General features: G+C 37.0%; 1 protein-coding gene across 3 annotated transcripts in view; it reads right to left on the bottom strand.

Moving 5' to 3' along the window:
* serinc4 (serine incorporator 4) overlaps positions 1-15,978 on the bottom strand; it is a 56,396-nt gene that overhangs the window by 5,690 nt on the left and 34,728 nt on the right. For 2 of the 3 annotated variants that reach the window (XM_030160260.1, XM_030160243.1), the window contains exons 4-10: positions 15,490-15,569; positions 14,913-15,006; positions 12,198-12,409; positions 10,599-10,694; positions 6,039-6,165; positions 5,336-5,448; positions 485-638 (exon numbers count right to left, since the gene is read on the bottom strand). In XM_030160260.1, the coding sequence (XP_030016120.1) occupies positions 485-638; positions 5,336-5,448; positions 6,039-6,165; positions 10,599-10,694; positions 12,198-12,409; positions 14,913-15,006; positions 15,490-15,569 (876 nt within the window). The remainder of the gene's footprint in view (positions 1-484; positions 639-5,335; positions 5,449-6,038; positions 6,166-10,598; positions 10,695-12,197; positions 12,410-14,912; positions 15,007-15,489; positions 15,570-15,978) is intronic. The other variant, XM_030160252.1, reaches the window with a different exon arrangement.

The following is a 15,978-nucleotide window of genomic DNA, read 5'->3' as shown; positions in this document are numbered from 1 at the left end:
ATAATAATATTAATATGCATATGAACCCCTTTTTGAACATTCTAATAAGCAATGCCTTAAGTCAATGTAAAGCGCTTTGGGAGTCTTGAAAAGTGCTGTAGAAATCTAATCCATTATTATTTATTATTATTAAGTGTTTTTGAAACAGCAAAATGTAAGGATGTAACAAAATCAAGTCAACAGACATGAGATAACAACGTAAGAGACATAATTAAAGGAAAATAATATAAGTGTGACAAAACAAAACAACAAAAAATATGAAATGTGATGAAAATTGCATAAAAGATGCAACAAGAAAAAAATTACAAGCAAATATAACACGACCTTCAAAGATCATGGGTTAAAAGGACAATCAGATAATCCCTCTTCTGAAGTTGAATGTTTGTAGATGTACCGACTGCTGCAGAGGATTTACTGACAATAAATCCCAGATGTTCCCTGATACTTTCCTTTACCTGACCAGTTATTTCAGTGTGTGTTTTACCTGAACCAGTTGGTGAGCGTCATCATGACGTACAGCGAAGCCAAGAAGAAGACAAAGTGGAAAAAGAAGTAGCTGTAAGCAACTCTCTGTGTCTCGTTATGGATCACCTTCTGACAACCTTTGTTTTCATTGTCGATCACAAACTCCTCCTCCACTGGAAAAACAGAAAAACACCTCCATGAGTAAAATACTGCGGGGCAAACTATTCTTTTCTTAATCAGTATTCATCCATTTGAAGGTTGCTGATTGATCTTAAACTGCAGTTCCTCTAAAGGCCACTAAGTACTGGTTAAAAATATAGATTATCGACGACTGACCTGAATGAGGAAATGCATGACCACAGACTTTATTTAATCTGGTTATTTCATGTTTCTAGTGTTTATTCTTTATTACATTTTTTACTGATCTTGCTCCACCCTTTTTAGGGCCAAAGTATGCCAAGAATATTATTAGGGCTTGAGTGCACCAAAAATTGGCAGTGAAGGCTTGATTGTTTTATTCTGTTATTAGGGCCCAAGCGCTGAGAAACAGCAATGAAAGCCCTGTTGTTTTTGCTTGGATGACTAAGGGCAAAGCAGCAAGGCATCAGCAGCAAAGGCCATATTAAAACTGCTCAGGTTATTAAGGCTTGAGTGCTAAGAATTTTGTGTCTATTTTTAGTGATTTACAAATGTTGCATTTTAATGAACCTGTACAAAATGTATTTAATCAGCTTTAAATTTGGCCAGCTAAGTCTTAACATGATGAAGATGAAAAGTTATGAAAGCTTGATTTTCGTGACACTACATGTGGGGGATGTTGTTGGTCATACATCTTTTGAACGTTGAGTCTTTTAACCTGCCACAGTTAGTTTGTGTGTGGTCCAACCAAGGTTATAATAGTTTTGGATTTTTCATTATAGCTTAGTTTTATTTAGTTTTGACTCTTTTTTTTCTCTAATTCAGTTAGTTTTAATTAGTTTTTAGAGCAGGTATGTTAGTTTTTATTAGTTTTAATTTTTTTGTAAATACATAGTTTTAGTTTAGTTTTTGTATTAATTTTAGTTTTTTCATATCTTTTCTCCTCTTCTTCGTCATATTCAAATAAATCCCAGACAAGACTCTGCTGCTTTCTCCCAACTTTAGTCTCCATGTTTCCAGGTAGAGTGGGGACAACAAGATGACTAAATGACAAATGATGAGAACAGACGGACCGTGAGGTACCGTATGGTGCCGCTAGCTAAAATTGCTAGAGCGAAATAAATCGATTTCGTATCAGTCTGACACTGACAAAGACGAAAACAAAGGGAATTTTATCCACAATTTTTATGTTTCAGTTAGTTTTGTAAGCACACAATACAGTTTCAGTTAGTTTTAGTTTTTTCATTTAATTATAGTTTTTATTTATTTCAGTTAACAAAACTGTTTTTCCAATTCTAGTTTTCGTCACTTCGTTAGTTTTTGTTAACGATAATAACCTTGGGTCCAACACGTGGACATACTTTGGCTCTCATGTTAGGCTGAGGGCTGTCTGTTTCAGTGAGAGACATCTGCTCATCACCAGTTTTAGATCATTTACTAATTCTATTTGACATTTTAAGTCAGGATTTATTAACCTTAGGTAAAGAAACAAGGACAATGAGGCAATCTCAATATATTACGTTAAATATGTTAAAAGTTTTGAATTCTGTGCTGGTAGATGTAATTACCGCTGTTCTTAGTCAGCACTTTGAATAAGCTGCTTCACTGAGAGATTTAATGCTGCACTTAATTGATTCAGTTGCCCCTGCAAAAAATGCAAGAGATCCAAAAAGAGTTACACCCCCTGGCTAAATGAGGATTTATTAAACCTCAGGAAAAGCTGCAGAAAACTTGAGCGTCAGTCCATGATTGAGGTTTTCTATTAATCATGGAAAGACAGTTTGACCTCATAACATCGATGTCAGCTGTGAAAGAAGCGTATTATTCCAAAAATGATGGTGACTAATGGGCATAATCCTAAATTGCTGTTTAACATGTTCTCTGGGCTCACAGCAAAAACCGGATATCTGCAGCATTGTTTGGTCTGCATTTGACTTTATAATGTATTTTAATGAAAAGGTTGAAGATATCAGACAGAAGATTATGGAATCTTTCAGTGTTGAGGCAGAGAGCTTTGTTGCTAGGCCTGTACATGAAGGGCATGGCTTTCATGATTCATGATTCATTTCATGATTTAGAATTTATCTTTGGCCACTTTTATTAAGGTTGTAATGGCAGCTCGAGGTACAACCTACTCACTGAACGCTCTGCCATCTTGGCTTGTAAAAGAGTTATGATCAGCATTAGGCCCTATGTACTGAATATTTAGCATGCATCACTTTCTTCAGTTTTCTCAGCTTGTTTTAAAGGAGCAGTGATTAAACCCTTGTTAAAGAAGCCTGGCTTGGACACTGACTTTTTGATAAACTCCAGACTAGTCTCAAATCCTGCTTTATTGTCAAACATTTTTGAAAAAGTGGTTTAAAATCAGCTTTTACAGTATGTATCTACTAATAAACTCTCTATTATTAATAAACTCTTTGAGCCATTTCAGTCTGCCTTTAGAGCAAATGGTTCCACTAAAATAGCCATTCTAAAGGTGGTGAACAGTTTGTTACTTGCAGTAGACTCAGATTCTCCTTCTCTCATTGATGCTAGATCTGAGCGGTGCTTTTGACACTGTGGCTCATCATATATTGTTGGACAAGCTTGAGAACTACTTCTCTCAGGTCAGGTTCTTCAGTAGTTTAACTCACACCTGTCAGAGATCTCAAAGCGTTTTGTTTAACAATGTCTTCTCTGAGCATTGAGCTGTGAGGTATGGCATTCCACAAGCTTTGGTTTTGGGTCCTCTGCTTTTTTTCATTGTACCTGACACCACTGGGTCAGAGTCTTCATTCATTTGAAATACTGATGGTTTGTAATTGTACGTGCCATTTGCCATAGGAGATGGCTTTGACACAGACAAATTTGGGGCCTGTCTGACTGCTGTTAAGAGCTGGTGATCAACAATTTCCTGCTGCTTAACCAAGCCAAGACAGAAATGATAATTATTGAACTGGCGTCATCTATACGACACTTTTATTCTTTCTTTCAAGGTCACTAGAGTTACCTTTTTCCATCTGAAATATTACTATCATCAGACCTACCTTGTTATTTAATCCACACATTTGTGACACTGCAGTTGGATTATTGTAATGCCCTTTTATCCAATTTTCCAAAGAAGAGTATTTAAGGTCTGCAAACGCAGCAGCTCCATAAAGAGATCATATTACTCCGGCACTGGCCTGTCTTCATCAACTCCCAGTTCAGTTCAGAGCTGATTTTAAGGTGTTACTTCTTCCCTTTGTATTTGATTTGGTGAAGTTATGTGCCTGCATGTTTCACTGCCCTCCCAGGAGTCGTGCCTTTGTGACTCTGAGGTCTGGACAAAGGCCTTTTACCTCCGCCAAGGAGGTTATGTTTTTGTTGGCGTTGGGGGGGGGGGGGGGGGGGGGTACTGATCTGCCTTGGCAGAGGTCTGTGCTCTCTGAGTCCTTTTCTTGTTTTAATTATAGTTTTACTGCTACCATAACCTACTCTTAACTACTTACTGAACTGTTATTTTTACCTCCGCCAGGAGGTACTGTGATCGCTTTGTTTTGTGTGTTTGTTTGCGTGTTTGTTTGTTAGCAGGATAACTCAAAAAGTTATGGACGGATTTTCATGACATTTTCAGGAAATGTTGATACCGGCACAAGGAAGAAATTATTACATTTTGGTGGTGATCGGGGGGGGGGGGTGTCAGATCTGTCTTGGCGGAGGTCTGCGCTCTCCGAGTGCTTTTCTTGTTTTGATTGTGTTTTTTCTCTTATATTCTATTTATTGTGCAGCACTTAAATGGAAATTATTAAACCATAAAGACCCAAACACCCACCTGTAACTAATACCATCTACTGACCTAAAATGTTTAATACCTGTTGATACACTAATCTTATCAATGCATGTACATAATTGCTGTAAAATACACATTGTTATCTTTTCATGGTCATCAGATATGACCCATTTGGACGTTCAGAGGCTCTGTAGTGAACGTGGAAACACCATCATCTTCTGTAACTGATTCACCAGTAAAACCCATGGAGTTGGATCAATGACAGTGGATGGACACACTTGGTTTACACTTAGTTGATGATATATTTTGTTGAAAAAGTCATGTTTTCTTCATTTTTCTGTGCTTCTGATATAATGACAATCAACTTTAATCTGAACCTTTTATTAACATGTACATGATCAGTGAATTAAATATAGGAAAATAACTGATTTTTATTGGGGAAAAAAAGCAAAATAGAGAGGATAATATTACAATAAATGGTGATAACTTAAGAAAGGTTAAATAGAGAGAAAATTCATTTGGGAACTGCCACAAATGTAGCTCTGGGTCTTTATGGGTTCAGTCAGTCAAAATGTACCTTTTGTTTTTGTTTCATATGATTGGTTACTTTCTCAGGGCTTCATCAATTTAATTTTTTTTTTCCTTCTGTGACAGTAACTGAATCTTTGGATCAAACAAGACATTTGAAGGTGTCATTCATCGGACAACCTGTCTGACAGACAACCATTCATTCACTCATTCACACCTATGGGCAATTTACATTCCTTTTCTTCATCACCATCTGTATTTAATGAATATAAGACTTTGTGTCATCATTTAGGTTAAATCTGTTGAAGCTTCATCATCCCTCCTAACCTATAAACCCAAATGTTGCAGATGCAAATGTTGGACTAACTACCATCTGACTCTACATTCGATGACCTCTTGTTCTGCTCTAATTCCTCTGTGTCAGTGATGTGTTGATGTAAAAACCCAAACCTTCCTCCTCCTCAGGGCAGCAGAAGCAGCAGGTGGCTTTCTGAAACTCATAACGATAAACTTTTATCATCCAGAATGGACCGAACACCTCGGCCAGGTATGATGCCTCGTTACTGCAGAGAAACAAAGACAGAAAATTCTTAAGTTTGCTGGTCATAACACACATCTGTGTTTTACAGCTTTATTGTAATGTTTCTGCAGGTGGAATACTGCCACATCCACAGTTACAACAGTTAATGGAAACAGCCTAAAACTAGCAGTGAAAAAGTCAATACAGCAACAGAAATAAAAATTAAAAGTTGATAAATAAATGGGCAAATATACAAAAATTAACTATCCGACATATAATAAAATGAAAAATAGATACATGTAAAATCAGCTTTGCTTGATTTCTACTAAACTAAAACTGACAAAATTTAAAAAAAAAACTCATCAAAAACCAATGAATTTATCTAAATAGATTTCAAACTAACTAAAACCCTCGAACTCAAATACAAGTACTCAGTTCCACGACAGAAAACCAAATTTAAAATGAATAAAAACTGAATTCTAACCAGTCGCAAAGTAAGAAAAAAACTAAATGAAAACACAAACTAGTCATTCCCGCCAAATAAAACTAAAACTATGGTAAAATGCCATTAATTTTACCTAAAAGTGGACTGACTCATTCAAACCAGTGTCATGCACATATTATGTGTCATACCATGCAAAGAGGACACAGCAATACATGATGGCAGCTCCAATGATGGCCACAGCGTTTCCTTCATTCTGGATCCCGTCTTTTTTCACACTGGGGTAACACACCGTCATGTTTGTGCCCTGGTATGTAACTAACACATAAACCCACAAAGACACAGCAGGTCAGAATATACACAAAGAACATAAGAGTGTTCTGCCGACTACAGTGAAAAATGAGGAAGACTTAGAACAGTATGGAAAATATAAACCAATGAAGAAAGCAGTGAAAGTCAAATTTCTTCTGACTTGTATTTCATTGTGAACACAACATATTTCACTTCACTAATTCTGTGTAAACGTACATCTATGCCCACCATTCAGGTTTCAACACATCCAAGAAATGATGGAAATGCAGCAATTTACGACTAACAGTTTGGTTTAAATACAGAAATCCAGGTAAGGTCCAGTCCTTAAGGAGCAAAGATGCACCAAGGATCACCAGTTTGTAACAAATGTATGAGAAAATGATTGAAATATTTAAAGCAGTATTCATTATTTCACGTTACAAGACAAGTAGAGTCACAGCAGCATCTTTAGAGTCTGATCTAAAATTGCAGTCCAACTAAACAACCTGAATTCCTTGTGGCAGGTGATGTAGAAAAAGAAGCATCTTAACCCAGTGTTTTTCAACCTTGGGGTCGGGACCCCATGTGGGGTCGCCTGGAATTCAAATGGGGTCACCTGAAATTTCAAGTAATTGATTTAAAAAAAACCCAAAACTTACTATTAAAGAATATATGGTGACTTGAGAGAGACAATCATAATAATAAAATACATGACAAACTGTGAAGCTGAAACTGAAGCACTGTGGTTCTGTGTTTATCTGTCAAATGTTCATTGTGGCCAGTTTCAGATGCTGCACCTCTTTCATAATTCATAGTAAAATTTAAAAAGTATAAATAAAGCTCTCACTTTGCGCAGTAATCTCAACCTGGCTTTTCTGCCTCCGTCCATAATAATACACATTATATAGACTAAATGTCGACTAAAATTAACATTTATGTGCAACATAGGATAGCAAACTATTACGTGATCAAAAACAAATTCATTTTAGAGAAGAAAATGTCTCCGTTTTCAATGTCTGGGGTCGCCAGAAATTTGTGATGTTAAAATGGGGTCACGAGCCAAAAAAGTTTGGGAACCACTGATCTTAACCCAACCAGACCGTGTTTTTCTGAGAGTATTTCTGACAGTGACAGACCCTCTGGGAGGCATCTGTCTTCAGGAAAGGTTTTGTGTTTTATACAAACAGAACCTGAGCTCAGTGAAAACAGGCGCTAATTACAGGACATACTATTATTCCCTCCCAGAAACACAGTGACAGAAGGTGGAAATTCAATATTCCGGTGTGCACAGTGTGTGTGGTTCCAGACATGTCACTACAAGGTCCTGAACAGCCTCAGGGCTCGTACAGTAATGTGTTTAGATTTGATTTTCTTTGTCTCAAACATGCTTGGACCCTGTGTGGGTATGGGTAAAGTGTCATTATAGCTGTTGAAGGAGCTATTTATGTTTAGTTTTTTGTTCAAAGTTAATTTACTTTTTAGTTTAGTAATTTAGTATTTTTTACTAATTGTTTATTTTTGATTTTCTTTGCTTGTTGTTTGTTTAATATTTAGAATATATTTTTTGATTTTCATGGTTATTACTTTCGTTTTTTAGTATTTAGCACCTTTTGTTTTGTTTTTTTCTTATAGATTTAGATCATGGGCACCTGGGGATAAATAGGCAGCACCAAAGGACACCAGCATTCACCTGGGTGGGCCGATGGTTTTTTACCAGCCTGTCACAGTCAGTCGTAAAAATCAGCTACGATGACAGGATGAGCAGGAGAGACAGCAAAAAGGCCTTGGTTGTTGTTTGCCTGCAAAACCTGTGAATAAACCACCTGAAATACATCTGCGGTATGGACGTTTTATTTTTGACTGTGTAAACAACAAACCCATGGTGCATCTAGCGGTTGTTTGAGTTATGTTAAAGTCTTGAGTTAAATCACTTTTAAGTTGGTTTAATTTGATGACAAATAGCCGCTACAGCTGCAACACACACTGATTCTAAAACAGTTACAGTCCTACAAAAAGAAGACAAATACTCTTAGCTCCAATTTTGACATCATTACTGACACATGAGATACAGGTCATATCAATACACACTTCTGTAATGAGGGCATAAAAACTCCAGACTCTTCCTTTATTAAGACTAACTACCCTATGAGCACTTTTATTTCCTCCGCCAGGAGGTATTGTGATCACTTTCCTTTGTGTGCGTGCATGCGTGCGTGCGTGTTTGTTTGTTTGTTAGCAAGATTACTCAAAAAGTTATGGAGGGATTTTCATGAAATTTTCAGGAAATGTTGATACTGGCACAAGGAAGAAATGATTAAATTTTGGTGGTGATCCGAGAGGGGGGGGGGGTAGATCTGTCTTGGCGGGGGTCTGCGCTCTCCGTCATTGTTTGTGTCATTTGTTTTATTGTGCCTTTTGTGTTGTTTTCATTGTATTTTTTTGTCTTTTACATTGTTTTTTGTATTGTTTAGTCTTTTCCATCAATTTCATCTCTTGTTAAGTCTCCTACCTCATTTTGTGTGTGTTGGGTCTTTTATGTATTTTTGTTTTGTTACAGCTTTTTGTATTTCTTTTAATTGCACGTCATCCTCAACCTGTGTCTTTAATGACATTTTCATTAAAAATGTTCAGGAATCATCCCTTTTCTTTGTCCTCATCCTCTCTTCTTTTCTTTCTATAAGCAGCTTCTTTGTTACTGAAAGGATTTGTTGATTTCATCTTATTACATCTTTTACATTTTTGTCTTTTTATATCACTTTCATCATATTTCTTCTTTTATGTTGTTTTCACCTTGTTTCACCATGTTATTCTTCTGCATCATTTTCTTCATAAAAGTTCAGGACTAATCCTCTGATAAAACAAACTGCCTTGTCAGCAGGTTCGTTGTGTTATTAAGTTGTCAAAGGAAAGAGGAGGAATGTGAAACAAATATCCTGCAGCTTTGCCTCAGCAGGAAACAAGTGAAGACACGTCTCAGATCCATGATTGGTGTCTGTGTGTGTACATGGGTTTATACGCATGCCTTTCAGATGTACACTCCAGACCACAGGGCCCTTTATCTGATGTCTGACTTCACGCTTTGTTTTACTCCAAATCTGCTGGTAAGTCTTCAAACTGAACATAAACATTATCGCCCATTTGTCAGGGTTGTAGTTGGACAAAGATTTCAACCAAATAAGCTGTACACTTTGTGTGAAAAATGAGAATTTTTCTGAAGATTTGAATGGTCACGTTCTACTTTATTCTAATATAATGTTAATATAATATTAATAAGAATATTATATAGGCAGTTTTATTATACGCTGGCGTATTACGGCCACATAAGACAATAAAAACACTTGTCACTTCGAGAATGAAGTCATAAAATATTGAGATAAATCCCGTAATTTTATGAGCATAAAGTCGAAAACAAAAAGAGTCATAATTTTACAGGATGTTTAATGTTATGAGAATAATGTTGTCGTATTTCGAGAATAAAGCTATAATATTATGAGAATAACGTCATAATTTAAAAACAGGCAGAACAAATATCATAATTTACCAGAATAAAGTCGTACCCACTCATCACATGATGGAAAACCTGGAACGTGCTGTGAGGTTACATTTTCATTTGGGGTTTTTGCACGGACAAACACTGAGCCTATTAGCCCCGCCCACCATCAACACATTAGCATTAGTCTAAGGACTTTGAGACGAGTTTGCACATGTTTGGGTTTGTTTCATCGTAAGATCCAAATGAATTTGGAACAAATTGCCTCTTTTGTAGAGGAGGAACTGACTGAAAGTGGTCGGTTGTAGCGCTAGCGGTAGAGCTATACAGGGTTTGAGTTGATGGTGGGCGGGGCTAATAGGCTCAATATTTCATCATGCGTAAACCCCAAATAAAAGTAAAACTTCACAAAATGTTCCAGGTTCTCCGTTATGGGACGAGTGGGTATGACTTTCTTCTGGTAAATTATGATATTTTTCCCGCTTGTTCTTAAATTACGACATTATTCTCGTAATATTATGATTTTACCCTCAAAATATGACGACATTATTCTCATAATATTACAACTTCATTCTCGTAAAATTATGATTCTTTTTGTATTCTTATTATTCTTCGAAAATTACAAGTTATATCTCAATATTTTACAACTTTATTCTGGTAGTGACAAGTGTTTTTATTTTCTTATGAGGCCCTAATATGCCATCGTAATATTACTATGTTTTAATTTATTGTGAGAAAATGACCTAAAAACCTTGATCTGTCATGGTAACAGCTACATTATCTTTTTATAAAAAAAACCCCAAAAACCTCACTTCATTATCTCAACATATTGGAATAATTAAACAGTATGACTGGAAAATTCCACTCCAAGTGTAAAAGGTAAAACTAAAAATGTATGTTATTTCATTGTTGTATAATTTTTCACATCTTCGTTGTTTTGTCATCTTTGCTCAGCTGTGACTTTTCATACTTTTTTCTGGTGGTCGGCTGGACAGAGCAGAGAAGGTCAGGTACATGACGTAACAGCTGATGATGGAGGCCTGAAGGAGCCCAGAACGAGGCTGTTCTGCAAAAACACAAAGAAACAAGATAATTTAAACACAAAACACACATTCTGCTTCGTCTGCCATTACAGGTCACCCCCCCCCCCCCATTGCAGCCAAAAACCTTTAACTTTCAACTGTTCAAACAACTAAGGCCAACATCTGGAATATTCAGAGACATTAGATTATATGCAAATAAACCACAAAGAAATTAAAGTCTAACTCTCCTCATCCATCTACAAGACAGTTTATTTAGAAATACTTGCAAATAATCCAAATACAAAAATGAATTAACTGAAGAGGATACATAACTAATGTTGGAAAGAAGAATTTAATCACATTGGCTTTGGAACCTTCAAATGACACTGAATATGTGAAGGTTTCTGATAAAGGTCAAACTGATCATGTTAGACTTGATGGGATTGAAACTCTAGTAACCTTTTTTAAAAAATTGTTTAAAAGAATAATTATCTTTTATTTCACCTGCTTTGACTCCATATTAGACACTGTATTACTGTCCATGCACCTTAAATCCTGAGCTCCACAGTTCAGCAGCCCTGAATACAATATTTTTTTACTTTTATGATTAGAGCCTCATAAAAACATCTCACCATGAGCAGCATTTATTTAAAGTAACAGTCGTATCTACTGCTCATCAAGGTCAGATGTGTAGTAAAAACAGCAGAAACCTGATTACTGTGATGTTCCACAGTACTAGTTTCAGCAGGTTTTTGTGTTTGTACAGCAATAAATTCTTCTCTGCAGAAACACATGACACACTGCAAACACAAGCGACTGGAGAGAAGATATAAATAAAGATGAATTATTACCAAACTGTTTTGTGTTCAGCAAAAAAATAGATAAAACATTCTGCTCAGCAAGGTTTTTGAAAACTGGAATAAAAGCTTCACCTTGGAAAAATTTTATACAACCGTTATTTTAGCTACTGATTAAATCCATCCTCACATTAGCTGGAACATTTTACTGAGACAATAAGTCTTGTTGAGATTATTTCCTAATGAAAAACATGCATCCTCTTTTACAAGATTTTCTGAAAATTCTTTTTAGAAAAAACATAAAGCTCAAGACTTTAACTGTTCTAAGATCCTGTTTTTTTCATCACAGAGAGATCAACAGACAGACAGACCAACAGACGCAGACAGACAGATAGACAGACAGATCAACAGACAGAAAGACAGACAGACAGACAGACCAACAGACAGACTGACAAACAGACAGATCAACAGACAGAGAGACAGAAAGACAGACAGATCAACAGACAGACAGATCAACAGATAGACAGACAGACAGAAAGACAGACAGATCAACAGACAAGACAGACAGATCAACAGACAAACAGACAGATCAACAGACAGACAGACAGATCAACAAACAGATTGACTGACAGACGACAGATCGACAGGAAGACAGACCGACAGACAGATCAACAAACAGATTGACAGACAGACCGACAGACAGATTGACAGACAGACAGACAGACAGACAGACATATGTTATCAACTGACTCTGTTTGACACATGGAGTGACGGCGATGAAGGACATGAAGGCGCACAGTCCCAGGTTGACCCACAGCAGGCCTTTGTTGAAGTGGCAGGCGATGGGGTGAGTGTAGTATTTGTACATGAAGGTGAAGGCCATGGTGGCGATGGTGTAGAAGAAGAGAGTTGCACACATCACAGCCAGATACCAGCGCTTGTTTTCTGCTGCACCTGTCAGCCTGAAACCCAACAGAGAATTGCATAAGTTTATCTGGGTTATTTTACATAGAAATCTGGCCAAAATTCTGAAGAAAAGTCTGTGTTGCAATATTAACATTTCTTCATTCAATATAATACCTTGAGAAAATGATTTCTGATGAAAATGATGAAAAAGATGAAGTAATTGGAAAATTATGTCAAATATGCAAAAAGACAATGTGAAAGATACAGCAAGATGAAAATGAAGTAAAAGATGGAAGAAGGTAAAAGAGGCAGTAAACAGAGAGTACATTGTAGTGGACTGTTTGTCTATTTTGTGTCTAGGTCCACATGTTGTCTGGGTTCATGTTGGAACTCTATGTCGTGAGCATTGTAAATACCAAAGCCAAATTCCTTGTATGTGTTCAGATACTTGGCCAATAAAGCTGATTCTGAAAAAAACGTCTCCATAATGTTTCAGGTTCTGCTGCTGACTCTAGTAACTGATCTGCACATCAGAAAGAAGCAAATTCTGATTATCCTGAGGAGTGTAAGGAACAGACAATATACAACAGGATGAAGCCACGCCCAATAACTGTTTTCTCTTCATCTCTTCTCTGCAGCCTGACCCAGCTCCAGCCATCTGTGTCCATGTCAACGTCCACGGGTTAGGGTTAGGGAGTACGAGTTAGGGCAGGGGTGGGCAATTAATTTTCTGATGGGGCCACATGAGAAACTTTGACAGTTGTTAAGGGCCAGACCCGGACCAATACACCTGCAGCTCTGCTCAATATATATCTCTGTAAAAACAGTAAATGAAACAATACATTGATAAAATGAAAATTTGGAGCATAGAATACAACTATTAAATGAATATTCACAAAAACATAATGTGCAACAAAATGTGCAAAACCAGACGAGTTTCAATGTTTACTAACAACAATGATGTGCGCGCAACTCAGAGGCAAAAACAGGAGTACCAGCTACCAGCCAGCTCACATCAGCTGTGTACACCTCCGGGCTTTCCCCCGGAACTCGTGAACGAGCCGATATGTTAGCTCTAAAACGGTCCATTAACTGTTTCTGTCCAAAAGCCGATTCCATCTTCTCTTTCACGGCCGCATAATTTGACTCATAATGCATGAACATAAACATAAACAATGGATGAATAATCTTGACAACACAATAGTGGACTTTATTCATCCAGATTCTATCAGATCAACCAGTGCCAATACTGATCATTCTCATTGTCTGTTCTAGATGTCATATCTGCTCAAACAGAGACTCTGGGTTTGGAGGAGACCGGTAAGAGGATTCATATTTGAGTGTGAATGAATAAATCCTCTCAGCTGTTGTAGTTCCAGGTCTTTCCAGCAGAGTTCAGAGGTGTTTCACAGAGCAGCAGGATTCATAAATAACATCTGGAGCATGTCACTGAGTCAGTGTGAACCAAAGATGATGAAGACACTGATGACACAAGTAAAGAAATATACTGTACAACTAAATACTAGCACATAAATAGATGAGAATATACATATTGTTTGTTGGGCAGAGACTTAAATAGGTCAGATTAATGACTGAAACCTGGCTTAAGTTTTAGAGTGCGTTGTAAATCTATTCATCCTCTTTGAACTTTTCTACATTTGTTGGGGATTTTATATGACAGATCAACACAAAGTAGTGCATAATTGTGAAGTGGAAGGAAAATGATATGTGATATTCAAGATTTTTTTCCAAATTAAAATATGAAAAGTGTGGTGTTCATATGTATTCACCCCTAAATAAATCCAGTGCAACCAATTACCTTCAGATGTCATCTAACTGGTAAACAGAGTCTGCCTGTGTGTCCTTCAGTGTCATTAGAAATACAGCTGTTTTGCTGTTGTGTTGTAACAACTTGTGTTGCTAAACTGGAGCTATTTTGCCAAAAAGAATGGGTAACAGTTGTGCAGCTCTAGTAGTGCGTAGATATTGGAGATAGTTTGGAAAGACTCACAGCTATAATTACAGCGAAAGGTGGTTCAACCAAATATTGCCTCAACAGGGAGTGAATACATATGAACGTCACACTTTTCAGATTTTTATCTGTAAAAAAAATCTTAAAAACCACAATTATACGCTACTTTGCATTGGTCCTTCACATAAAATCCTGATAAAATGTATTTAAGTTTGTGGTTGTAATGTGACAAAATGTGGGAAAGGTCAAGGAGGATGAAACTTTTGCTATGCACGGAATATAGTCCCCATTAAACATATACTCATAGTTACACATTTGCTGTAAAACTGGATATACTGTACGTTTTTAATGTTTTCACTTTATTTTTATATATAAATTGAAAATGTGACTAAAAACAGCTAGTTAGTTGGTTAGTCCTGTCATTGGGACATTCTGATAGAAACGAGTTGATTACATCCAACAAACACAACTGGATGCAGCTACATTTAAGCAATAACTTTACTCTAAATCTCTGACATGATTGAAACACATTAAACTGAGGTTTTTGCTTAAGAGTTATTGAAAGGTTTTAGTCCTGCCAGTCTCACCAGTTCTTGTTCCACGTGTGGGCGAAAGCAGTGATGAGGATGAGCTGGATGAGGATAAAGGCAAAACCTCCTACTACGCCGACGTAATGCCATGCTGAAACACAGAAGAAAGGGAATAAGAATCCTAAATGGGAATTTTATTTCATCTGAGAACAGTCAAACTGCAAACACAGACATGTATCACAGTCACATCTTCTGAACACACTGAAGTTTGTGGTTCAGTTACAACTCAGCCATCCCCTGCAGGACTCAGGGTGAACTGCACTGTTGTCCCCCTAAGATCCCCTTCCCCCCAAAATGGAACCACTATCATTCATGTTCACTAAACTACCCTTCAGCTGCTAAGAGCATTTGACAAATAAACTGGTTCAAAACCTGGAGCAACTGGATCTGCTGGTTTCCCTGAACCATAGGGTGAACTGCTGTTTTGTGCAAGTTGGAAAAAGGTGATGAAGATGACAACAACAAAACAAAGCAGTGGAAAATGAATGCGCAATATAACTGATGAATAAAGACAGTATTTGCAGCACCAGTTCCATGTAGGTAGAAGAGAAGTGAATGGACAGATCAGTCTCACCATGGAGGAAGGACTCTGTCGGGATGAAGAAGGCTGCTGTACACATCCCAAGCAATGTGATGAACTTCAGGAACCAGAATCTGCAGGATGACACCAAAAACAAGTTAAGTTTTGAAGAGAAACCTAAGTTCACCTCAGTTTAGGTCAAACTGTAGAAATGTGATTTATGTTTTACAACACTGTCACCCACTGATGTGCATCTGAATCTGAATCATGACTATCTGAATCTTGAAAACATCAGCTGGTTTTGACAACATTAGACTTATGTTTTAGAGAAAGATACAGGGTTTGGTTTAATTCAGAAAATGTCCACATAGATGACAAAAGTGCCAACTGTTTTACATTCTAATGCATAATATCAGTGTTGACACAGCAACTGTTTATCTCTGACATCTGTGGGTGATGCTCCAATGCTGTCATGAACAGAATCCCTAACTTCCTGTTGTATAAAGATTGGGAATCTGACAAACGGTCATCATATCATCTACC

This window comes from Sphaeramia orbicularis, chromosome 3 (genome assembly GCF_902148855.1).
Source record: "Sphaeramia orbicularis chromosome 3, fSphaOr1.1, whole genome shotgun sequence".
NCBI classification, from domain to species: Eukaryota; Metazoa; Chordata; class Actinopteri; order Kurtiformes; family Apogonidae; genus Sphaeramia; species Sphaeramia orbicularis.
Note: the sequence above shows the minus strand (reverse complement) of the source record. Positions and strands in the feature narration are given on the sequence as shown.